Source organism: Oryzias latipes, chromosome 4 (genome assembly GCF_053564925.1).
Source record: "Oryzias latipes strain Hd-rR chromosome 4, Olatipes_Hd-rR_3.1".
Taxonomy (NCBI): Eukaryota; Metazoa; Chordata; class Actinopteri; order Beloniformes; family Adrianichthyidae; genus Oryzias; species Oryzias latipes.
This window is the reverse complement of record NC_136240.1, coordinates 16,839,932-16,866,005: the sequence shown is the minus strand read 5'-3', so window position 1 is coordinate 16,866,005 and position 26,074 is coordinate 16,839,932. Positions and strand designations below refer to the sequence as shown.

Below are 26,074 nucleotides of genomic sequence, written 5' to 3'. Positions count from 1 at the left end.
GCAACTGGCTGGTCGGTTGACAGACAGACAGCTGATATTGTAGTTTAGGGTCGAATAGGAATAATAATATTCAGGACTTGTCTTTTATTAACTTTAGCAGTCAGTCGCTTTACATTCGAAGGCTATTAGGCTACATGCTAACTGACTAGCCGATAATATCCTGTTATTAATTTACGTCATAGATTTACAGCAGATACCTTCACATTTCTGTCTGTGTGTGTCTCATTACATTGCATTGAAGACACGGAGGATGTTTAGAGAACAGATTTATTTATTTCAAAAAGCACAAAGCATCCATCGTATTCACGTTCATTCACATGATGATGATCTGGTACGCCCTCAGTCATCTTGCTGCAAAAGCCGCTTCCTGCCGCTACTTCCGTGTCTCTGTGAGCATTCAATAGGGGCAAAAATAAAAGCAAGAATGGTTGATCTGTTATTTTCTCCATGAAAATCTGAAAAATATCATATTAAGCTGGCTGCTTCGCCTGATGCACTTACCTTTAGCTCGTAGCATAACAACAATAGCACTACGTCACGTTTCCCAGCATGCTTTGCAGCCAATCATTGGCCAATCACCGTGTCCTTGTGACCAAGGTGTAACAACAAGACCAATGATTGGTAGTATAGTAACTTGTGGGAACGGAATAGTATTTCGTGCGAACGAGATAATAATCTGTGGGAACAAGATATTAATCTGTGGGAACAAGATATATTTTTATATCTTAATGTTAGGACATGGGCTCCGTATGATAATTCTACTAAAAGAATAATTTGTGTATCAATGGACATAAAACTTAATATCAATCTTCAAAATTTTGTGAATATTTTAGCTCTTGTTTTGGTCTAACGTCATACAGTATAGACCAAAAGTTTGGACACACCTTTCCCATTCATTTGAATGAGAAGGTGTGTCCAAACTTTTCGTCTGTGCTGTACATGATTAACATCTTTATTTTATGTTTTTTTTTAATGTAAAACAATGTCATCAAAACTTATTGCCTCTTCACTCACTTCCATCTCAGAAACTTCCTGTGTCGCCATTCGGACAGAACTGGGCGACAAAGGGAAAGGGAAGGAGAGAGGCGGCAGGTCTCCAGAGGCCTCATCCTCAGCAGCTCTGAGTGCTTCTCTGACACCATGCTTCATCAGGACTGGATGGCTGACATGCTGTGATTGGTGGCCACAGTGGAGGGGGGAGGCAGGGGAGACGGGTCGATTTGGATGGTGAAGTCGCAGTGGTCTGAGAGAAAGGGGTAAAGAAGAGAAACTGATGGACATGATTGGTGGGCTCATCCCTGAGGGAGGCGAGGGTTGACCCTGCGGAAGGAAGAAGATGGAGAGTGCAATGTTGGTGGAACAGTCTCTGTGCGTGTGCAGAGGTTGGCTAGCGGGGTGCCGGAGAGGCTGACCTAAGCAATGATATGTGGGGCTCAGAGGAGACTCTATGGCACCCCAAGGATGGAGTGATTCAGAAAAGCAGCAGTGCTTGGAAGAGAACAGGTGAATTGAGGTAAAGAAGTGGAAATTGTTTATTGTGGAAAACGATGACAAAAAGATGAGCAAAGGGAAACAGTCATGAAATTGAACATAAATTAAGTAAAAGTAGTAATAGAAAGAATCTACAATTATCGAGGACAACAAAAACCATGAAAGCCAAATATGAAGGTTGGTTGCATTAGCTGTGGTGCAGCGGTAGGGTGGTCTGATCTGATGTTTGTTGGTACAATTCCCACTTTCCCTGCCGATATGTTCAAGTGTTCTTAGGCAAGACACTGAACCCCACCTTGCCTCTGGTGGACGGTTGGCGCCAGTTTTCGGCCGCAGTGTGTGCATGTGTGTGTGAATGGGACTGTGACTGTACAGCGCTATGGGCCTTTAAAGTTAGAAAAGCACTATGCAAGTATACGTCATTTTAGCGTCTTAAATGCATTACTGACCCAGAGACATTGCCGACAATTTCCTGTGCGGGACAAAGCCCCAATGTGTGCTACGCAAAAAATGTATTTCTGCAGAGGCAAATTCACACAAAAACAACCATATCCTCCAAAAAGATTGAAAATTATTTATTTTATGAAGTCTTAAATGTGTTCTGCTGCAGTCGGTGATGTGGACCCATAATAGGAAAATAACAAAACAAACCTCACCTCTCACTGTATTTTTTTCTTTTAATTTATGGAGATGTCTAAATGTGCATGCTTTTTTGTGTGTGCATAGGATGTCTGTGGATGTCACAGGGTCTTGTCTTTCCTCTTCACTGCCTCCTGACAGCGGTGTCAAACAAGGCCTCAGATGATCTGTGTATGTCTTTGAGAATGTGTCTGTGTATGCATCTGGGTTGATACTGTTTTTATTCTCCATTCTAACCCTTTTCACCTCGCGCCTCTGGGGTTTTCCGGGGTCTTGCCTAATGGACAGTCTCGCCCTGCTAAGCTGGCCTTTGGCTCAGGCACTGAGGTGGATGCCTAACTAGGGCCTTTTGTTGCTCATAGGTTCTGATTGTGCTGACCTCTGGGCTGGCTTTCTGGGAGAAGTATGGTAGAGGGAAACTGGAAGTGTTTTTACGCCCCGCTGCTCACATCTCTCTAGCATCAGCTTGTGACTGGAGAAAGAAACGCAGGCAGTGCTTAAGTACTTTTGGCTGCTTTCATTTCCCAGGCTCCAGGGAAAGTGTAGACTTAAATACATTTTACATTTAAGATGTAATGATGGCTTGGTTATTTTTTCCGCCACGGTGTTAATACTTGTTGTTTTTACATCATAGTAATTAAGAAAAACCTACCGTGCCTCAATCCATATGGTATTTTCTAATATCAATAAAATCGATTGATTTAGTTTTGAAACAATTTTATAACGGTTTGGGTTGGCTTGATTTACAACTTAGATTGATCTGGTTGGATTTTAGGAATAAAAATCGGTTAATTGTTACACTTTAATGTCTGGATGGTTACCTCCTGGTAGTGTTAGACCTACAGTGGTGGACAAAATTGTTGGTATCCCTCAGTTAAAGAAAGAAAAAAAGTCCACAATGCTCACTGAAATGACTTGAAACGTTCAAAAGTGACAATAAATAAAAATGTATTGAAAATTAAATAATCAATATCAGCCATTACTTTTGAGTTGTTGATTAACAGAATTATTTAAAAAACTAATGAACTAGGGCTGGACAAAAATGATGGTACCTACATAAAAGACTGAGAACTAATTGCCCAGGGGGTCATGATGAACTCAGGTATGTCCTTTAATTGACATCACAGCTGTTTTCAAACCCATAATCAGTCAGTCTGCCTATTTAAAGGGAGACAAATAGTCCCGTTGCTGTTTGGTGAAAAGCTGTGTACCACACTGAACATGGACAACAGAAAGCGAAGGAGAGAATTGTCCCAGGACATTAGAAACAAAATTATAGACAAACATGGTAAAGGTAAAGGCTATAAAACCATCTCTAAGCAGCTTGAAGTTCCTGTGAGGACAGTGGCACATATTATTCAGAAGTTTAAGACCCAGGGGACAGTAGCCAACATCTCTGGACATGGCCGGAAGACGGAAATTGATGACAAATTGAGGAGACGGATAGTTGGAACTGTATCCAAAGAGCCCAGAAGAACCTCCAGAGACATTAAAGGTGAACTAGATCAAGGTACATCAGTGTCAGATCGCACCATTCGTCGTTGTTTGAGCCAGAGTGGACTTCATGGGAGACGACCAAGGAGGACACCACTGTTGAAAGGAAATCATAAAAAAGCCAGACTGGAAATTTTAAAAATGCATGTTGACAAGCCACAAAGCTTCTGGGAAAATGTCCTTTGGACAGATGAGACAAAACTGGAGCTTTTTGGTAAGGCACATCAGCTCTGTGTTCGTAGACTCAAAAATGAAGCATACAACGAAAAGAACACTGTCCCCACTGTGAAACATGGAGGAGGCTCAGTTCTGTTTGGGGGCTAATTTGCTGCATCTGGAACAGGGTGTCTTGAAGTTGTGCAAGGTAAAATGAAATCTCCAGATTATCAAGGCATTCTAGATAGAAATGTGCTGCCTAGTGTCAGAAAGCTTGGTCTCAGTCGCAGGTCATGGGTCTTCCAACAGGACAACGATCCAAAACACACAGCCAAAAACCCCCAAGAATGGCTCAGAGAAAAGCGTTGGACTATTCTAAAGTGGCCTTCTATGAGCCCAGATCTGAATCCCATTGAACATCTGTGGAAGGAGCTGAAACATGCCATTTGGAGAAGACACCCGTCAAACCTGAGACAACTGGAGCAGTTTGAGGAGGAGTGGGCCAAAATACCTGTGGACAGGTGCAGAAGGCTCATTGACAAATACAGAAACCGTTTCATTGCAGAGATTGCCTCAAAAGGTTGAGCAACAAAATATTAAGTTATGGGTACCATCATTTTTGTCCAGCCTTATTTCATTAGTTTGTTTTTAAAAAATAATTCTGTTAATCAACAACTCAAAAGTAATTGCTGATTTTGATTCTTTAATTTTCAATAAATTTTAATTTGTTACTTTTGAAGGTTTCAAGTCATTTCATTGAGCATTGTGGACTTTCTTTAACTGAGGGGTACCAACAATTTTGTCCACCACTGTATGTCCCTTGCATTTCCAGTGCTCAAGAGTTCAACTGACTGATGTCACTGTCATGCTCTTAAGGTCTCCTTTAAACCGTTTGTGGTCAAAGTAACGGAACAGAGATTTAAGAATGAGGAAGAGGACGTTTTCTGTGGATGGGACAAAACTTTACTTATGTGGCGCCTTGTCATTTATTTTTTGCATCCCTGTGCTTTTTTTATTTTTTTTTTAGATTTTTATTAACGAAGAACAAAGTTTTATCTTGAGTACAAAATGCTGTTTTGAAAGGATCTGTCTCCCAGAGAGCATTGTGGCTTAATTAGCAAGCAGCCCTACATATAGCACACCCACTGCCACCAGTCACTGACAGAAGCAAAACAAATGGCAAACAAAAACTGTGATGGAGAGAGAGGAACGATAAAAAGGGGAGGAAGAGGAGGGTGCAGCAATGACCTGACCCTCTCTGCTAGATTCCATGTACATCTGTCAATGAGACGTCCGTGGCCAAATGTTTGGAAGGCGCTGTTGCAGTACGGCTCCCCCGCTGAGCTTCAGTGTATACATTCTTTTTGTGCACGAGTGTGTGTGTGTTTGTGAGGGTGTGTGACGCCATGTGTTGGAGGCAGGCACACATCAGGGTTCATACAGTCGAGCTCAGCCCGCTGGGAGTTGAAAGCTTAAAGAAGGAAATCCCCCCTGGCTGCTTGGTGCACGCACATACACACACACTTATACCCCTACATGCACACACACACACACACACACACACACTTGCTGGTGCTACATCCCTGTCCCTCCCCTTCTGGCACTTCATTAATGAAACCAATGCTTGTATGTTTGAGGCATATGCAGTTCTCTTGGCTCAACACCACAAGTGTGTTTGTGTGTGTGTTAGAAAAAGAGACATCTCCCCCTATCACATGGTAATGTATTCAGTTGAAGATCTCAGCGCAGGGATAATACTGCCGCTCTCCCCAGTCTGAGTCCATCTGTGAGATGTAGGAAGGACATCAGCAGGACGGGGTATTAGCCCCAGAATAATGCTCAGTCCAGTCGTTGATGTTCCATACTTGGTCTCTAAGCAACGTACCAGCTTACCAGAAAATACAAAACATCAATCAGACATGTTGGATGCTCACTTGTTTCAAGTTACGCAATGGAAAACTTCAGGAAAAATAAAACTGGAAAGATGTTGTCATAGAGACAGAAGTGATTTCCCTCTGTGATGCTAGTTTCCCGGGAATGCCTTGGTCAAAATGTGAATAGAAGGTGTTGAGGCCAATGGAAATGTGCTATTGAGTGGTTCACAGGGGCCCAAACAAAGGCAACTGTTTTGTCCATGTTGGCTTAGTGAAGTCCTTAAGGATAACCTGAACAACAGATTATAAACAGATTGTTTTTCCTGTCAGGCAAAACAAATAGCAAAAAACGCAAGAGTGTGTAAATGGGCTGTATTGGCAAGTGCATGAAAAAACCCAACATCAATCTGGCACCTTCAACACTTGCAAAGAAAGCCATGGATGGCGTGGGACTGCTGCCAATCACAGTAACCCCTCTCACCAGAGACGATCTGCAGCAGCGGGGTCATTGGGATCAGAAACCTGGAGAGAGACTTGGAAAGGAAAAAAAAAACCCTCAAGAAGGACTAAAACATCCTCTTCTCCTCCATCTCTCTTTCCAATCAGTGGAAACAAAAATCTGAAATGCAATGTCCTCGTGTCAGTTTGAAAGTGCACCTCATCGGCTCATGCAAGCCCTCCCCCCCCGTATCTCGCCTTCCCCCTGCTGAACCAGCTGTGTTGCTTTGGTCCAGCACTGAAGGCCGTTCTTATTACCTGCACAGAGCGCAGGTCAGAATGGTAACCCGGCAGCATACTATTAAATCCTAATGAAAGGAATCTCTGCAGGGTCTGAAGTCTGCAGCGGCCTGAGGAGGCTCTCTCTGCCCGTTGTTCTTCTGCTTCTATTCTTGCCATTTGCAGGTTATTATTCCACCTTCACATCTGTGACATCTGCTCTGTTTCTGTCACATGTGGCTCATTCTGATACTAGATATCCGCTTTACCCAAATTTGGTGATTTTCTTTCAGTTCAAATGGTTTAGCACATTCGTGGCTAATGATTGATTTATGTATGTTCTTGTGACTTTGAATGGAAAACTGAACTTTTACACACATGAAATATTGACATTGATTAAGGAAAAGCTTGGAAAAATCACCCAGCAGTGTTTTTGGTTTTTCTCTTTACAGTTCCAAACATTCTTTAATGCAAAGTTACTTGTAAAAGCCTGTTTACTAGCAATACTTGTTGAAATAGTTGTTTTCAGTGTGTTGCAGTCAGTCTAACAGAATTTACCTAGCTCTTCTTTACACTGCAGTTCAGTTAAGGTGGGCAATCATCTAGGTACAGATCTGACAGTTTTGCAAGTACCTTTAACTTTGGATGACAAATCTCCTGATTTGTTAAAAATATTTGTGAATCACTTTTCTCAGTCACTTTAAATGATTAGTTTGCTCTATTCTCCATTTGTATGAGCTGATTTTTTAATTTTTATTTTGCTTTGCTTTAGCTGGAATGTCCCAGTATATGCAAGCCGAAACAGAAACCAAGTTGTTCTATTTCCTGTCTTTCAGATGTGGTATTTATCTCAATTTGTCACTGATTATCGATACGTTTTTAAGACGTGTTTATCTGTGAATTTTTCCTTCTGAGATTTTACAATCATGGCCTTGTTAAAAGACGGTGATCGTTGAGTCTCTGTTTCCTACTTTTGGAGCGAAAATGTTTTTGTACAAGATTGTATGATAAACAACGAGAAAGAGGTTCTATCAAACAGTTGTTTAAATCTGATTTAAGTTTTGAAGAAATCCCTATTTGTGTATTTGGTTATAATTGTTAATTACAGATATTTCCCTCTTATTTTAGATATGGCACAATATTCATCTTAACTAGTCTTTGTTGTTTGTTCCGTTTCTTTTCTGATGTTTTCTTCAAGAAACTAAATGATGAATGTGCGTCCCTTATTGTCTCTTGATTTTATTCTATGTAATTGCCGCTGTGCCACCATCTCAGTATGTGGTGCATTTTGCAGATAACGACATCAGGAAATCCTGGTGAAATCAAACAGGAAGTTTGGTGTTTATTGTAAATTAGATTGCTCGCTTCAAAAACCAAGTTGCAGTTAATTTACTGTCAGTTGGTAGGAGCTCAACAGTTGTTCAGGATCTTAGCCATTTGTGTGTAACAGTGCAGATTTAAAAATGATAAAAATCGTAGTTTCAACGCACCATGCTAACCTAATAAAGATTTTATGCCATCATACGGTTTTAACTATGCATTATTTTTTTTCTCCTCCTGCTCAGAAACCAAGGCTCAGCTGTCCTTGTGCCTTTACACATTGCAAATGAATGCATATCCATGCAAATTCTTAAAAAAGAGAAGCTGAGAATTTGAATATTTTGCTTAAAGCTGCACCCAGGTCGACCCTGCCATTCGGCATTTGAAAGCAGTGAGTCTGTTTGAATACTGAGGATCTCTCTTTGTCATGTTCGCCAGAGGGGCTGGGTGAGCGAACCAGCACTGGCAGGATGGGCAGAGATCGGCTGGGTAGCTGCACACAGACTGACTAATTGGGAAAAGGGGGGCAAAAGAGGGGACGAGGGGTGTTGGTAAGGGTGAGGAAAAGGTGGGGTATGCAGGAAGGGGGATCTAGAAGACGACAGGGGGTTTGGGAGGGAGGTGAAAGAGGATGGAGGTTGGGGGTTGGAAGGAATGGGAGAGTATGCAAGGAAAGGAGGAGGTGATAAAGAGGGCAGAGAAGTGTGCTGGAAGAGGAGGTGAAGGAAGGGTGAGTTTAGACTGTTTCCAGTGCTGATTTGTCGTTATGCTGTCCATGGCTGGATGGGTTTCCATAGCCCCTGCTTTCCTCAAGCTAGCTCGGCCTGACTGTGTTTGCATTCAAGGAAGCTATATTCGAACTCGTTTTGGCCATTATAGTACAGACAAGAAGGGCCTTTATTCCCTTTTAACAATGTTGTTCGAAGGTGTTTCCAGATTTGACCTGTAATTTAAGATCAGTCTACAATTTTGAATAAAGACACTTGGAAAAGCCTCCCAAATTTCTTTCTTTTTTTCCAGTTTTGATGAGGCCTTTGGCCCGAAGAACATTAGACACTGGCCTTGACATGAGCACTGCAAGTTTTAATAGGTCTGATCAAACCCTGGTTGCGTCAGGAATGGTGTTTAACACATATTTAACTGCAGACCTTGAGCACCAGAGTCCTGTTTCCCTCCATGTCTTTGTGTCTTCTTACTCTCCAAAAACACCTGATCCAGGTTGAGCAGCAGGTTTAGCAGAGATGTATCTTGAGAACCAGCATAAAAGTTTTTCTTGACAACTTTAATTGCGCTCTACTACAATTAAGCCTCAAATTTTTACCAAAGTTTTTGTTAATTTTTAAAGTAACCGTAGGAATGTGGACCATTGGAAGAACAAATGCTTGCTTTCATGTTGATGAAGATCGTCATGCATCCCGGCAAAGTTGTTTTGAAGTTGAATTTTGGCATTTGGACGCATTGTCTTCTCTTCTTGAAATGTTTCACCACTCATCCAGGTAGCCAAGTTGCACCTTGTTTGCTTTAATATAAGATGTTTGTGATTTGGTGCAACATGCAGCTGTCTGGCTAAAACAGAAGTAGCTTTTGGAGCTTTGAGAAAAGTATGACTGCTTCTTCTGGAAACAAACCAGTCATCTTTTAGAAATATTTTAGTCCCAAATGAAGCATCATGTTTGTAGAAATGCTGTTATTCTTTCAGAAAATGTTTCTGAAGATCTTTCGTTGAACTAAACTTAAAATGAATAAACAAGTACTTTGACATAACTCGTGATATAAATTGTACAAAGGTGAAATATTCATGGATAAAATGATAATTCCTTACAATAAAAACTAACTGAAAAATACAAGAATTACTTTAAAGGTAAATTAATTTAACATCTACTTGTAACCCAGCTCTACAGTGGAACCTAACTCTAAAATGCCCTTCAGTTGTAAAAGTTACTTCTGCAAATAATTGTCTACTAAATTCTATGTGTGATTATTTCATAGGTTGCAAAATAACTGAACATTTACAATGCACCGCGAATCAGAAATCTAAATGATCTGTACTGGACGTACAACCTGCTTAGGGTATACTATGATTTTGTCCAGACACAGCAATACACTGTATATATATATAAATAAATAAAGTATAGAAAATTATTTTTTGAAATCTGAAATACAGAATGATTTGAAAATGGCTCAGATAGTTTAAGTTTGTATTATCTAGATGAGCTAACTGGCTAATTGATATAGGCCTAGAAAGATTGTGTAGAATATACCAGCAATACTTTTCACAAATGTGTCTGCCACCACCCTCTATCTTTCAAACCTGCTCCCTAACATGGGCTCTGGAGTCCTAACTGAAGTTTAAGTTACAGTTGGTAGCTAGCTGCATTGATCTGACTGCAGTAGCCAAGGGAATATAAAGCAGGGCAGGGGCTTAAAGTCTTGAGCCCCCCTTGGGAGGAGTCCTAGGTGCAAAGGGAGAGGTGCATGAACTGAGCTGTTTCTCATTCCTCCCCCTCTTGCTCCTGTGTCCATCATCCTCCATCTCTCCCTTCCCTGTGACATTCACTTTTGTCAGTCAGTCTATCTGCCTGTCTTTCTCCCTGCGATGTTTTTTCCATTCACATCATACTCTGTCCCTGTTTTTCCCCCCTCCTTTTTGGTCACATTTCTGTCCAGCAGTTCTCTGCATTTATTTGTGAGGAGCATGGAAAATTGACTTTTTCTCCTGAAGTTCACACCCAAATACATGAGACACTGGGATTGATGCATTTACATTTGTTTAAAAATACTTGTTCTACTTGCTTCATGTAATTTTGAAACCTCACATTCCCTTTTTTAATAATGCTGACCATTTAGGAGGGAAGTGCAGGCATAAGTGTGTTAGACAGAGAAGCACAGCCCACACAGTCTGAGACGTCACGTGGCAGATCTCCCCAGAACCCGGAGCGACGCTAAAACTATATATAGCCTATCCCAGCGCAATTTCTTCTGAAGCAATTGGAGGAAAGCAGGATTAAAAGCAAAGTTTAGGCCTATTTTTAAGAGTAGAAAGCTGGAGCGCCACCCTTTGCTGCAAAGTTAGTTGATGTTCGCAGCTTCTCTGCGGGGGCATGGTGCTGCTGTGAGCCGCTGTAGTTTTGCGGTGCCGTGATAGCAGGAGTGTCCGCTGGGGGAACCCAGAGCATTCTGTCTCACTGAGTGATACCCCTGTCTCCACTCACGATAAACAGCACACGCACACACATCAGTCTGCCAAGCCCAGCCTAGCAGCACATTCACCCTCCCACCCCCTCACAAAGCGGCAAATATATTAGCTGCTTCTTTTTCTTTTGTCTTGGGAAAATGGCAAGTGGGGGAGTGTTTGTGTTTATGTGTGTGTTTGTGTCTGTGTTTACTATACTGAGAAACTGTAGAGGAACACCCCTTTGTGCCAGTTGGGTTGATATCCCAATGGTAAGGAGCCCAGTGATGGGAAGAAAGCCGCAGATGCCTAAGAGTTACCAGTCATACATGTGGAACAGAAAACAGGTAAACAGATGAGGAAAAGGGTTTTGAGTTTTGCACTCACTGTTTATGTCACGGCTTAAACAGTTCCATTGTGAAATCAACATTACAGGGTTAAGTCATAACCCTGGCAAGTTTATTAAAATGGTTTTCAATTAGTGCTTTCAAATATACAAATTCAACTGGAAAAGAAGTGTTGAGTGTTGACTTTAATCTTTGCCGTAGAATGTTTTAGTTCTTTTTTATTTATTAGCATCAGTGTTTTTTTGTGGATAAAAATCAAAATGCATGGAGAAATGAATCAGGCTGTATGCAGTATCATAAAGAATTTCATTTCACAAAAAAATGTAAGTCAGTGAAGACTCTTATTCATCCAAGTGACACTCAATTTAGTTTTATGTTATACAAACTGGACAGAATGTGATTAAAAAAAAGTTTTTGTTTAAAGAAGTGTGTAGACCAAAAAATTAAATATTAAATACTATTGAAGAAAACTTGTTCATCAATCAAAAATTATTATTCATCTATTAAGCAAGTGGGACAAAAAAAATTCTAATGTATGAGATGGAGGTGTTTGATTATTCAACTGAATTGAGGATTTAATTTTTTATAGCTACAATCCAACCAGATCAATCTGTCTGAGGGTATTTTCCAATATCGATATTGGAAAATACATTTTTGGTTTGAGGTATGGTAGGTTTAATTTACTATAATGGAAAAACGACCAAGTACCTTCCCAGCAGACGACACACGTGATTAACAGTCCAATGTGTGAAGACACATTGAAAGACCATATAGTGTGGTAGAATGTTCGAATAATGTTCAAGCAACATGGGCCTGAACTTTAAATGTGAATAGATTTGTCATTTATGCTTGTGTACTTGTTTGTACACATTTTTAATTTGCATTTGATTATCTTGCAAGGAATGTGGAAAACTTTACCTGCACTGTTTAGTATCCAGGTATTTATCTTGGTCACACTGGTTGAAGTTTTGGCTAAAGATGTCCTGCATCGATTTTAGGTCAGTAAATCAGATCAAAATGAAACCAATATGGACTATGAATCGGATCATCAACCACAAATGAAGAAAAAATGTCATCTACTCACATTGTGTTTGTTAAAAAGTGGCAAAGATTAAATGAGCTACATATAATTTACTCATAGCACATCAATGCTTTTCTGGTCCTGTATGAGGGCTGTCAGTCAAAAGTGGATACCTTGGATACCTGATGTGGGCGGAGTCCTGACAACTGAAATCTGGCAAGTCGAATGTTTTTATTTGGAGGGAAAACAAGTGCCTGTGTGTGTGTGACTGTGTGTGTGCGTGTGTGGTGGATGGGGAGGGGGTGTGGTGTGCCATATGCAGTGTGCCAGGGAGGGCTCTCTGGAACATATTGGTGTGCTTACATGGTGGTTAATAATAGTAACAAACGCGTACAGCGACGGCAGTTCTGATATCTGTGACAGTTTTGCAGCCGCACACGCCAAGACTTAGTCGCACATGTTCATGCACACCGTCTCACAACACAGAGACCTCCTCTGCCATTGAGCCCTCCGTCTTTGTTGAGTTCTCAACTTCATCACAGATCCAGATAAGAAAAAAAAAAAACCAACAACCATTTTCTCCCATCTTGCCTCCCCTCCATCCCCTCCTTCCTTCTCCATATGTAGGCACATACAAACAAGCAGTAAAGCCCAGTTAAACTTAGCCACCCACACACACATATATGTACGTGCACAGGCCTCACCACCCTCAGTCTGAATGAAGTCCTTGAAGCAGACAGACACTTGCATACTTCATGGATTCAAATGTTCATTTCCCACACACACACTTGTCAAAGTTTTTTGTTGGTTGCTTGTCTGTTGTTGTGTTTTTTTTGTGCTTGGGTGGCTGATTTAAGTTTCATTGGGGTGGGGGTTGTGAAGGAATCGGTGACTGCACCCTGTGGTGAGGTTTTAGTGACCGTAGACAGCAGGAGCAGCAGACACCCAACCTGTCGTCCAGATCAGTCTCCGGGGAGGCAGATAGATGTAGAAGCAGTGGCAGCATCACTCACAGCTTGGACATGTCCTGTCAGGAAGAAGACACCAACCTCGGGCTCTGAGGCTGAGTTTGGCAAGCAAGTAGTAGGGGAAGAGAGAGATGGCAAGGAAGGCCAGGTCTTAGTAGAAAGCCAGTCAGTACCCAGGATTAGTCTCTGTAGTTGGCGTTGTCTGGCCTGAGCTGAGAGAGAGGTAGCAGAAAGACAGGCGGCCAAAAGAGGACCTGGCGTCCAGATCGGACCAGGTTAGTAGCCAAGAAGATGAGGAGATGGAGCAACAGAGCCGAGGAGACCTAGTGCTCTGTGGCTGCGTGGCTGGTCTGGAGTGGCTCACCCATATGGTGCTCTGCTCTGTTCATGCTCCCTGTCTAAATCCATATGCCACTGGTGGATAGGTGCCCCCACCCCCAGCTCCGAGACCATGCAGACTGTCACTATCCCCACAGTCTTGCAACTCGCAGGGGAGGTTTTGGGAGGTAAAGCCCCGAAGGCTTGTACCCCCCTCTTCCTACCTCTTAACCCCACGAAGCTGCTTAGCCCATTGTCACTACAATCTGCCACCATAGCCTTGGTGTTGCAACCCCCCCCCCCCAACCTTGCCTGCTTCCTTTCTTTCTTTTTCTCTCTCTGTCTTCCTTCATCCTTTCATCTCCGTTTGGCATCTCATAATCGATGAACTTATTAACTGCTAATTATTCAAGCTGTGGATCGGAGGTCACTCCCTTCACGTTTAAAGAAGGGAGCGTTTCCACGCTGTTCTGCCAAATGAAGTGGTTTACATGGCCCATTCATTAGGACTAAGTGCATTTAGGCTACAGTGTTTGGGTTGTGAAGAGTATGTCAGATTGCTATCAGTAGCATTTAGCATTAATCCCCATTTTGTTCAGTCAGTTTGATAGCCTAACCCTAGGCCTCTTTGTTAAAACCCAAGAGGGTTTCATACTGAAGTACACAATCTTGTTGGTTTAATCTCTGATGTGTATGTGTGTTTAAAAGTGTGTGTGTTCTGGTTTCTCAGGAGGTCCTTCAGACGTTACCAAAGTTCTGCTTTCCCTTTGACGTTGAAAGGTACGATACCCATCCCTCTCTTGTTTTATGAAGTGCTGCTCACTTTAAAAACATTCAAAAGAATGTATAGTTGCTGGTACTTTTTTTTCATAATTGAATTAAATTTAATTAAAAAAAGCCTATTTCATGGATGATTAAAAATGCTCTTATAAACTCTAGTTTAACAGATTTGTAATGCTGTTGTCACTTGCTACTGCGTAAAGATGTTTGTCAGTTCCTCATGTGACGAACCATAATGCAGCTCCTTTACAATAATTCAAACTGTCAAAACAGAAAACTACAACTCTACATGAATGTTAATGCTGATTATAATATTGATGATTTTATTACAACAAATGAGGTAAGCAGGTCATCTGAGACAGCTGTAAATTTAACATGTTTTTATAGTTTCACCAATAAGCAGGATTTTCTCTAAGCGTACTGTAGTTCAGATTCAACGCCGTCTGAATGTAGTTGGCTCTTTCTTAAATCTGGAAAATTACATTCAGGTGTCAAGACTAAGGCCCGGGGGGTTCTAATGGCAGCCTGTTGGCCAAATGTGGCCGAGGAGCAACTTTGAGTAGCTCAAAGCACAATCTCTAGAAACTAGAATAAGGAAATGTTCTGTGCAAATGTCCTACATGTCCATGAATGCAGCACACTGGGTGTAGCTGAGGATTTTTTTTCACCTTGAACAAACACTCTCAAGGGGTTTTCTTTCTTTTTTTTAATTGTCAAGTGAACCAATAAGAAGAAAAAACAAACTTCCTGTTACAACCCTTCAAAATAAATGTGGCACACCTGTCGGCCTAAAAGCAGGATTTTCAACTACACAAACTAGCAACACTTTCCCAGAATCCCATGCGGTATTTATTTTTACTTGTGTTTATTGTGCTAGACGTACTTGATAAGCATCATATTTTATTATCAAGAATCACCTAATACAGTAGTGATGTTCTGAAAAGACATGGATCATGACCATTTTTTTTACATCACTCAGTTATGAATATAATGATGTAATAATGTAGGTCTGTAATTATAACTTTGACTCTTATCTGAGTGATTTGAGTCGCATTCAAATTTTTTGTAATTGTTGGTTCCAAAATAGATTTTTGTATGCAGCATCATATGATCATAAAAATTCCTGCAGAGGGGAGGGGAAGGACAATTCTCCACATGGATCATTTTGACTTTGTCAAGATTTGAATCCCTGATTTTTGAGGCACCTTTTTTGCACACAACAAAAACAAATGAATTATTCTGTCCCTTTAACTTTTGTGTTTGTAAAAAAAAAAAAAAACAAGTTGGTATTACCTTGTCTTATCAGCAAACAATATTGTGTGGCCCAGCAAAAGCTGGATATTCAAATAACCTGGCCCCGCTAAATGAGTTCCAGAAAAGCTGTGACTGTGGAAGTCAGAGACACAGTGGAGTTGCTGTTTCACTGAAGCTGAACTGCTGCCATCTAGTGGTGGACTTGTGAGCTGAGCTACATGCTTATTTTTTAGTCTTCCCTGCACTCAAACTTAAAATGTTTGATATCACTTTCAACCATTTGTCAGTCACTTTGATTGTAGAGTTTGTATGATTAAGCTGATCAAAATTTGGATTTTTACACAATTAAAAAATCTTGGATTTATACTACGTACTATATTTTATTGATGTGCTTCTGGTTATTTCGGCTTGAGGTGCTTGTGTGCCTAAACTATATATATTTTTTCCCTTCTGGGATAGGGTTTCCCAGAATCAAGTGGGACAGAATTTTACCTTTGTGCTCACGGATATTGACAGCAAGCAGAGGTTTGGTTTCTGTCGACTCACTCAAGGCTGCCGGGTCTGCATATGTCTTCTCAGGTAATATACTTTTTCAACTTTGTCTGCAAAATATGGCTTAAACATTCAAAGTATTTTAAAAATTATTTTAGCTATTATTAATATAGATTTTACACCATCATCAATTCCAAATGTCAAAACAGAGTTTGATTTTTCTAAAATACAAACACAACACTACATTTAACTTTTCACTTTAAGTCTTTTAATTAATAAAAAAATATATTAAAAAATACTTTTTTCCCAACCTACTTTATTAAGAAAGCCCGAAATGGTTTTTATTTTTTTTAAATACTCTAAAATAAAAGTAAGCTACATTTTTATTATTATAAATATGTATTTTTTAGCCGCTGTATTTAATTCTTATGAGGGAAAACTTTTTTTGAAAATAGCTGATCTTAAAAGAGGACACACATTTCTGACCCAGCCTCTTCAATTATTTTTTGCTCTTTACACACATCTTCACGAAGCCAAAATTACAAATTCATATTTCTCATCTGCCCACACAAATATGTAACTAAGGTATATCTCCTAATATCTAAATGTTTAGCAGCTTGTTCTTCTTTATAAAAGGATATATTTTAATACTGGTTATATTATCAGCGCATGTTTAAATGTTAAATAAGTTTTTCTTCACATATTTAAGCTCCAACAAAATTTATAAACAGTTGACTCCTCCATTATGGCAAGTGTTTATATGTAATTACTCTGTGTTTAAAAAGAAGCATTCTTGTGAAACTCTCATGGGACAAACTCACACACTTTAATAAAAACTGGAAAAAAAAGTCCAAAATGAATGAATTTTTAATTAATGTAGTGAGCAGTTTAACAAACAACAAGCTGGAAAAAGAGCACAAAGCCTTTCCTTGTTCTCTGTTAGTGAACCAGCGCTCCTGTCAGGGCTGTTCGCCTGTGTGTGTGTGTTTGTGCGAGTGTGTGGCTGTTGATGGACAGTCGTGGGTTTGTCGCTGCCTGCATGAGCTGCTGTGAAGCTCGGTGCCCCACACACACACACACAGACGCACACACCACCCACCCTTCCCGGCCAGCTTCCATGGCCTTTGTTTTTCTTTTCTCTCCCTCTTCGTCTCATGCTCTCTGTCTCTCCCTCCGTCTCTTCCTCTCTTTTCTCCTCGTTATTCGGCTACTGCCACAGAGCGACAGCAAAGACGCTTGGCCCATAATTATGCATGAAGCTTCACTGCCAATTAGTAGAGGCTCCCCTGTCCCTCTCGCTGAGTTAGACATGCTAATTCATTTGACATATGATGTATAAAATTCATTATGCATTCTGAGTAGTTTGCATGACTTGCTTCATTTAAAATAATAAAATGTATAGATTTTTTTTTTGGTTAATTGAAATTTGTTTTGTGCTCCCCAGTTATGTTTTCCTCTCCTGATTTCTTCCCCCTGTTTATTCTATAATTGCTCCTCTGTGTTGGCAAAATACAAATGAAAACAGTCCAAAGCATAAAAAGTATCTTATTTTAGAAATGTAAGAAATGCATACTTTTATGCAAGTTTTTAAATTAAATCTTTGGGGGGAAAAAATAATGAAAAAAGAACAAAAAAGCTATTTTATTTCGTTGGCACCAAAGAGAAATCAATAAAAATGTCATGTTAAAAGTCTAAAGTAAATTTTCACGACTGTCCAGTTAAAATGTAAAATAAAATTGCCAGGCTGCCCTGTTACTGTTTATTTAAGTGTTTCCTCTGAATATAAAATAAAAGTCATTACAACAGTTTGCGTCTGTGATTGCTGAAGTGCTTGGATCATAAAATTGTCACCTCTGCTCACAGGAGGAAGTGCCTTAATGAGTAGGACAGCTTTATGTGGACAGGTCTTTGTGGTCTCATTGCTTATGTCGTGGTCATGAGGAAAAGGCCTCTCTCTTCCAGGCACACACACCAAAAAATAATTAAAATAAAAAATAAATAAATACAAAAAAAAAACTACTTTTTCTCCCCCTTCCCACATCAATTCATAATTTTCTTTAAAAAAAAAAACATATTTTTTTGTGTTTGGACCTTTTCTAATTATTTGTAGCTAAAAAGAAAACAAAATTCCATTTGGGGCTCCAGCTGACAATTTCAGGAATTATGCTGCTGCTCGTGGCCACTTCTTCAGGTGTTCGAAGACACTTCCTTCCCTGTACTTAACCCCAGACCTGAGAAAGTAAATGTGTCACGCAATTTTCCACAAAGTGTACACTGACTTACGATTACAAATGCCTATACATTAAGAAAGATTTAAGACTCATTGGAGGAGCATCAATAAAAGTGCCTAGACTTCCATAGTTTGTGGCAGCTTAAGAGAGCTACAACATAAACTTTCAGTCTTTAGTTTTCTGAAAACGCTCAAGTTTTATTTTACTGTGGTTATTTACAGTGCTTGTAAAACCGAAATGTAGAAATCCGGCCATGACAGTACTGGTCCGGTTGGATGGGCTCGACTTTTAGGTGGTCTGCGGCAGAGATGGGGAGCGCATTGGGCTGTGAGTGGATCGCAGATTAGCTGCTTGATTCTTTGAGTGCTAGGCACTTTGAGAAGACGTGTGTTTAAAATGGTTGGAGAGACTGCGGGGCCCCCACGCACTGAGCACACCAGTGATAGATGCCGTTCTCTTGTATCGGAGGATTTGCGAAGCACAAACAGATCTGAGCAATGAACTGTGACGAGTAGGAGTATCTAACTAAGCTTTCCAAACTTTAGTTTTGCATGAACAGAGATCAGAGCAGGAGTGGGGAGAGGAAGTACAAAACCTAGGGTTAGTTCATGGGATTGCATTAGAAAAAGACAAAGAGCAGTGGATGTTACTTACAGTTGTCTGGCTTTAGCCAGTTATCATGGGTTTTCCTCTAAAACAGGATTTACAGCACCTCACTGGAGGAACGTAAATGACTGTGGGATCTGTAAGGCTTGACGGCTGCTTTGACAGCAAAAGCCTTATATACATCCCCTTAACGGTGGAAAATGAAGGATTAAAGTCCAGAAGTCTTTTCCTTTAAACACAAGGCATAGAGGAGGCAGATAATAAGTGTTTTGGGTTTTTTGTACCCGTGATTATCAGCATAAAGCTCAAACGTAAACTGACCTTATATGCAGATGTGGTATTTTGTTTGACGTAGCAGAAATAGGTCTTCAGGTTGAGATCCGGTCAGCGTGGAAATTAACATAAGCGTGTTTGATTTAGCCTCTCCTGCAAGTGTGACCTGATTGTGGTAAGTCTTCATGCAGATGTCAAAATATTGGCATGTTAAGAGCCTGATTGTTTCAGACTAATGGTCACTCAGCTCCTCTGATTGGCGCGCATGGCTGCACTTTTCTGGGAGCCCGGTCTGTCATTGGCCCCTTGCGGATTTAGTGATATGAAAATTTGCATTAGGTTCCCTTCATTGTTTTTCCTGTTGTCTGTTAATTCCAGTCTGCAGAGCAGCCAGTGACCCATGTTCTTGGAACACCTCTGTCTCAAGCCAACTGTCCGGGCAGGAGTACGAGCTCTCGGACTCAAAACTTTACTCTTAAATTTAATGTGAAGTAGATAAAAAATAATTAGTGTTTCCCCATGATTTTTGGTAGAAAGGTTGTCCTTTTGATTTACTTCATTCTCCTTACTGACACGAAGAAGCACAAGAGAATTTTATTATCAGTGAGAAAAAAAACCACTTTTGATTGACTGTCTCATTTGGACAGTAATGTAAATTTTAATCCCTTACATCAAGGCGAGTTAATGAAGCATTAATGGGGGTCTCTTGTTTATTTAATCTCTCTGCTAAGACATGCAGAATCATTACACATACACTGTTCAAAACTGCATGTTAAAACCCCAAACTAAATAAAAATTCAATAGGATGATAGGATACCATGTTTTTATTATTTGATTGCATAACATTACATGAACTGAGGCCTTCCAGCTTTAATGCCAAAGAAAATGTTGGCCATCTTCCACCTCCAAAGCGAGCCGTCTTGGCCAAGAAAATGTCAACTTTGTAAAGAAAGCCATGCTGCAGATGCTTTTAGCTTATGGTGGGTGTATTCACTGATTAGCTTTAACAGAAACGCTACGGTATAAATTATTGCTAAGCTTCTTAATGAATTTATTTATTTTACTTTAATTACACGAGGCAAGGATTTCTTAAAAATATGTGAAGGCCATGCAAAGCAGCAGAGAGAGGGGCAGAAGAAAGAGTTTGAGCTGCTTTTTTTGTGTGTGTTTAATCTGTGCATCTGGGAGCAGCATGCTTGTAAAACCATATTAGACCTTAGCATCACATAAAAGCAATGTTATTTTCTTTTGTTTAATGAATCTAAAATCTTTTATTTTCTTCTACCATCATTTATTTTGGGCTTGAAGGACACAAACATGAGAATGAAAGAGGGTCAGAATAAGGACAAGATAGCAGAGTCATTATACAATGACTCTGAGCTTTGGAAAAGGTGTAGTGCGGAACACAAACCATCATCGATGCCCTTTATGTATTTGATCTTTAAGAAAGAGGTGAAATTATTTATAGATGTTTGGCGGCAGAGATGCTAACACACAATCACATTTTCTGGAGACCAAATCCCTTCACACTTGTATTTTAAATAAATAACACACTCATCTGCTTTGATTCAGTACAGCCAGTTTATTATGGATGATGATGAAATGAATGAAAGCTTCTCCATGTATAACCAATGAATACATCTTCTCTGACTCTTGCAGTTATCTACCGTGGTTTGAAATCTACTACAAGCTGCTAAATACCCTGGCAGACTATTTAACGAAACACCAGGTAATTGAATGCATCTTATTTTACCATTGCATGTGTCTAGAGATGAGTGTCTTTTCTGTACCTCGAAAGAGAGAGAGAAAAAAAAAAAAGCCAAACCCCAGCCCGTTTATTTTCTTTGCGTCTGTTTTGTGGTGGGATATTTCCTTCCACTGTGTTCTGCTTGTTGCCTTTTTTGTGCGAGTTTTGTTCAGCGTCTTGGGCTCGACTTGGTTCCTCTTGTTAGCTGCAACAATGTTGACATTTCACAGACCAAATGCTGATCTGACACTGGAAGTTATTCCTGATGATTTAGTGGAAAACAAATCGTTAAGAGAAAACCCACACTCTATACACAGCATGCACACAAATGCTTGTTCTCCCCTGACTATTCCCTGCATTGTACTAGCAAAGGGAGGGGAACTGTAAAATATGCAACAAACTGGGGAGATGTGCAGCGTCTAGTGCATAGGGTGTAGGTGATGTTCCACTGTTTAGATTGAAGGGAAGGGAAGAAGGAGGGGAAGCAGACAGAGCCAGGGAGAGATGCAGAGAGCTCTGGGACCACTTTTCAATTGTCATGTAGTCCCTGCTTCTCCCAGCATCCTCGGGGAACAGTGATCAGGACAAAGTGTCGGACTAAAATAGACGGTCCTATTACATAAACAATCAGCACACATGCACGCAGTTCTGCAACACAGAGAGGAAGTCAGTGGAATAATCCGATGAGGGATTAAAAAGGAAAAAGACAAATGGAGGAGTTTGTGAGTCGGGAGAAGAGAGGCTGCTCCACATTCTGGGTAACTGAAATGTTTGTGTGCATGATTTGGTTTCTATTTACCCCACTGTCCGTTCCAGGCGAGAGGGAGATGTTGACAGACGAGGAAAGACAGAAGAGCGATGAGGGTTTAAGGAGAAGGGTAAATGAACTGTTTCCCCAGGCCGTGTTGCTGACCATGCGTGTGAGCATTGAGCCTCTCATGACAGGAGGCTGTTCGATTGCACACACCCTAACACCCCTCCCTCTTAGCCTTCCTCCCCTTAACTGTGTATTGCCGCCCATTGCCTCCATTTCCCTGAAGCTGGCGCACACGCATTTACTTCCTTGCAGAAGCATCGGCTTTTGGCCAGAACAAAAACAAACTTCCTTGAGAGGACAGTTGGAAAGGACAGAAGCATCGAACTTCCATGTTTCCAGTTGTTGGAACACATTGTCGTCACATCACTGTTTTCCAGTTTTTTAGCCATGCAACCGGCGATGTAAACAGCAGACATGTCAAAGATCTCATAAACACTGGGAGAATTATCTGAAGGCCTGTTTTGTGGTGGAACTAGCTTTCCGACGGCTTCTGAAGACCCCTGTCTTTGGAGTGGGGGGACCCCCTGTTAATTAAAGACAGCCCGCTCCCGGCCGTAAATCAGCGCTGTTGGATAATAAGCGTCTGCAGCGCTACACTCAGCCATCTCTTAACCTCTCCATTTCTCGTTAAACATATGTCAGTCGGATGTTGTGGAGCCCTCCAGGCCTCGCTGCAGGATTGCCCTCTGGTCTGCTGCAGCGCCCGTCCCCACACAGTGCTTGAGATTGACGTATTACTTGTGCCATCAGCAAAAACAAGTAAAAAATCTTAACTTGTGCTTTTCTTCTCCCCCTCTTTTTGTTTGTTTTTGTCCCTTAGGAAAATGACTTGAATGACATGCTGAATTCTCTGTATGAGCTGCCTGTGCCAAAGCCTTTCACGCCCGTCAACCTGAGTGTGGTAGGTACACGTCTGATTTTACTCCATGGAAGACACACGACAGCTAAAATGGAGATTAAAAAGTGGAAAGGGGGACAGGTACTGCAGCAGAGTGTTGCATCAGAGTAGGTGGTAACTGTTGGCTGAAGTAGTTAAAAGTAAGATGAGAGACACCGAAGAGATAATGTATAATAGAAAGAGCGGAGACAAAAAGGGGAAGTATAATGAGAACTCAAATGAAGTTGACACAAGGAAAATGAGACGAGACGAAGATGGCATTAAAATGAAGGGAAACTGAGCAGACAGGCAGAAAGAGGAAGACGCCGACAAAGTGCAGAGGAGGAGAGAATAAATGAGGCAATGGCAGTGGAGATGCCGAGTGCAGATCAGGAGGGGGTTAAGATACACCAGGTGGGAACAAAAGGACTCACGTGGCTCAGGACTCGTACTGTGTTTGGAAACAAGGAGTGGTGCTAACAGGTTTTTTATGCGATAAACTCAACTGGTCACGCTAGAACTTGAAGGGTCCCCTCACAGCTCGTCGTGTCTCCTGCTTATCAAAAGCCGAAATGGCCTAACGAGCCCCGGTCCCTCAGAGCGAGCTTGCGTTTGAGTTAACTCTGACACAATCCCCCCTGAACGCTTCCAACTCCGACATTAAACAATTGCCTCCATAAGCCTGGCCTGTTTAAGCTGAGAGTAAAGGTTTTCAGGAAGTCTGCTAAGCTCATAATCAGTTTTTAACCCACTAAGACTCCACACTGTATGCAGTTCAACAGTATTTCAGTGTTGGCCTTCATCATGGAGGATCATCACTCTTTTCTTTTGAACAATTAGCTGTTGGTCGTCTTTGCAGCAACTGTCTCAGAAGAATTCCCATCTAATTACAGGAATGAATTTAGAGGGGGGGGGGGGGGGGGGGGATGAGTAGAAAACAGTAAAATCAATAAATGCGTTGTAAAGGTCTGCAAGGTTAATTCCTTGTGATTTATTTTTCCTTGTGCCAGTTTTTACATCTGTTGTGTACTGTGTGTGAATAAAGTTTTCATCTTAATCTCAACACTTTATTGAAAAAAGCAGCCCCAGAGAACAGAGGTGATCGCTTCATCTTGTATCCAGAGAAGCCACTAGTTTGATATTTAATTGATGAAGCCGAATTATTCCGTTAAAGTGTTTTTTTTCCCTTTACCATGGCTGCCAAGAAGAAGGATCATTGTCCCCTTTCATGTGTGAACCCTGTTTTGCTCTTTCTCCCTGTCTTATTGTGCAAGAATGAGCAGTTGTATATTGCCACTGGGCAAGTACTGAGAGATCAGCCAAGCAAGGAGCCGGTGAGTGGAGGGGAATGAGTGAACGGCAGAGACGGGTGGAGGGAATGAGGCTACTGTGAAAAATGAAGCCGCTTCTCTACTAATCGCATGGGAGACGCAGATTTCCAATTTGGCCAAATAATCTTCACCATCTTCTTAAATATAACACAAACAAACTATCCTGGGCCTTGGTGTATGTTTCTTCTCCTCTGGAAAACAATCAAACTTTGTAAATGATTAATGCCCTTCCACTCTGCTATATTCTCTCTTTGAATATCAAAAGTTTTTTTTTTTCTTCCTTTCTCTTTATGTTTAAAGCAAAGGCAATTGTGCTCAAAAAATCTCCTTGAAGCTTTTCCAGTTAACCCACTTTTGGTGTTTTTGTATAAACAAGTCTTCGAAAGAACAAGAAAAAAAAAAATTCAGATAAGCAAGCAAACAGCCAATGAAAGCCCAAGTTGTCTCGAGAAGCATGGTTTGTGATTATCACAATGATAGGAGTTTGTAGACCAACTGGGGAACATTATTTAGCTCACATAGCACATGAAAACAGCAGAACAAAGCATGCGCTATTCGGCAGCTGCTTTGTGTTGGTTTGAATGGTTGTCCTGATTCTCAGAGGTATTGCCCAAATCCCTGATCTTTTAGTACAGTTTATTTATCCAAAACTACACTTGTTAGATAAATTATTCTATAGCAAGCCTTTGTTTTTGTCACCTGTGTTTGGCTTTCTTTTTAGCAAACAGTGTTGCCTTAGAAGGCTTAAATATCAGATGAATTTCCAGTAATAGCACCTAGGTTTGATCGGAAAATTGAAGTAAAACAAAATGATACTATTGAGTTTAAATGGAACATTTGAATACTTTTACCTCGTAGTGTTCATACTTGAATTTATTAGCTATCGTTTTTTACCCTCATGGTGTGCAGGGTACGATGGCCCTGAAACATTGATCACAACCAAAAGCAAAACAATAAAAAAGCATTACATTTTAAAAATCAAAACAAAAGACACCAAAAACGTAAAAAAAAAAAAAAAAGGTAATTTCTAGAAATCAATATAAAATGTTTCAAAATTAAACAAAATGATAAACCGGAAAAGGTAGGAACTACGGGGCATCCCTGATTGGATGATGGCGTTTGAATTATCATGAAGAGGGAAAGCAGAAGGATGTTTTACCCAAACGGTGGTAAAGAACTGATAGAGCAGTCACTGTACTTTTGCAGTGGCTGTGGTCAGAACATGTTCTGTTGGAAGATTTGTTGTGCCAAAGAACTTCTGCTTGAATAGAAGAACAAACGTCATCATTCAATCAGCGATGTTCCATAAAACTACCGTTTCCAGTTTCGTACTTTGTTTCCTTTAACTTTTTATTTGATTTCTAAAAAAAACTCTTTTTTTTTTCTCTCCAGATTTTTAAAAATATTTTGGTTTCTGGAATTTTGTTTTGATTTCTAAAATGTAATGTTTTTTTTTTAATTATTTGTTTTGCTTCTTAAATGGCATTATGATCTTTAATACGTTTTTGTGCTGAGTGATTTATTGATGTGATTTGCACTTCAGGGCCACCGAAGAAAAGTATGCAAGGATTCACTTAGCATAATTTAAAGAAAACTGACCTTACAGAAGGCCAAGAAGAGGTTCAAGCATCAAAATGTTGTCTATGTTTTAGTAAAAAAAAAAAAACTACCCAAGGCACTGGATGTTAGAGCATGTTAATAAGTTTTCCCCCCAAAAAAATCCTACCAATGCTTTGTCTTAAACCATGACACCCCCTTTACCCTTTGGGAATAAAGCAAAATGTTTAATCAACGTAACAGTTTTTTTTATTTATCACCCAACATGAACTCAACCCAAATTACGTTTGTTTTACTGTAATCTAAATGTTTCATTATCACAAAGGAGACAAACATGTCTGTCTTTTATTGCTTTTTCATTATTATTGAACTGAATTCCAGATCCTCAAAAGTGATATTTTAGGATTATGTGAATAAACTTTTAGCCTGAGTATGAAGTTCTAGTCATTTAAAATCCTTTTCCAAGTGATAAACATTTTTAAAACCCAGAGGTTTATTTATTTAGGAGATAAAAAGGTTTTGACTTCAACAGCACAGTTGTATCTGTGCAGTCCCATGAGGGTTGCTTGAATTCACATGTGCATGCTGTTTT

At 40.4% G+C, this 26,074-nt stretch overlaps 1 protein-coding gene across 5 annotated transcripts in view; it reads left to right on the top strand.

Annotated features, from left to right (window-relative positions):
• dennd1b (DENN/MADD domain containing 1B) overlaps positions 1–26,074 on the top strand; it is a 105,806-nt gene that overhangs the window by 30,377 nt on the left and 49,355 nt on the right. For 3 of the 5 annotated variants that reach the window (XM_078945883.1, XM_011474042.4, XM_078945884.1), the window contains exons 4-8: positions 14,248–14,297; positions 16,011–16,130; positions 20,813–20,882; positions 22,538–22,618; positions 23,869–23,928. In XM_078945883.1, coding sequence (XP_078802009.1) covers positions 14,248–14,297; positions 16,011–16,130; positions 20,813–20,882; positions 22,538–22,618; positions 23,869–23,928 — 381 coding nt within the window. The remainder of the gene's footprint in view (positions 1–14,247; positions 14,298–16,010; positions 16,131–20,812; positions 20,883–22,537; positions 22,619–23,868; positions 23,929–26,074) is intronic. The other 2 variants (XM_011474043.4, XM_078945885.1) reach the window with 1 other exon arrangement.